The sequence below is a fragment of the Chaetura pelagica genome, unplaced genomic scaffold (assembly GCF_000747805.2).
Source record: "Chaetura pelagica isolate M959 unplaced genomic scaffold, ChaPel_1.0 scaffold1302, whole genome shotgun sequence".
Lineage (NCBI taxonomy): Eukaryota > Metazoa > Chordata > Aves > Apodiformes > Apodidae > Chaetura > Chaetura pelagica.
In genome coordinates, this window is record NW_009952407.1 from 12,847 (window position 1) to 13,269 (window position 423).

At 63.4% G+C, this 423-nt stretch overlaps 1 protein-coding gene across 1 annotated transcript in view; it reads left to right on the forward strand.

Moving 5' to 3' along the window:
* The window catches only part of LOC104398166 (polyhomeotic-like protein 2), a gene marked incomplete at its 5' end in the record, with an annotated part of 10,337 nt that overhangs the window by 9,238 nt on the left and 676 nt on the right, over nucleotides 1-423 (forward strand). Inside the window, one exon of the mRNA XM_010008216.1 lies at nucleotides 2-251. Within this exon, the coding sequence (XP_010006518.1) occupies nucleotides 2-251 (250 nt within the window). The remainder of the gene's footprint in view (nucleotide 1; nucleotides 252-423) is intronic.

A 423-nucleotide genomic window follows, 5' to 3' on the forward strand; every position in this document is an offset into this window, starting at 1 on the left:
GCTCAACCACAGCCAAGAAGATTCCAGTCGGTGCTCGGACAACTCCAGCTACGAGGAGCCACTTTCCCCCATCTCGGCCAGTTCCTCCACGTCACGACGGCGACAGGGAGAACGGGACCTGGAGCTGAGGGACATGGAGCTGCCTGATGTCCACGTCCGTGACCTGGCGGGCATCGGCCACCGCTTCCTGCCCAGCGAGCCCAGCAAGTGGAACGTGGAGGATGTTTATGAATTCATCCGCTCGCTGCCTGGTGAGGGGTCCTGAGGGGTGGGGGGACAGGGCACCCCGTAGGACACCCCCTTTTCCAAGCAGCACCAGCATCCTGGCTTGTGTCAGCAACAGTGTGGGCAGCAGGAGCAGGGCAGGGATCTTCCCCCTGTGCTGGGGACTGGGGAGGGGGCACCTCAAGTCCTGGGGTCAGT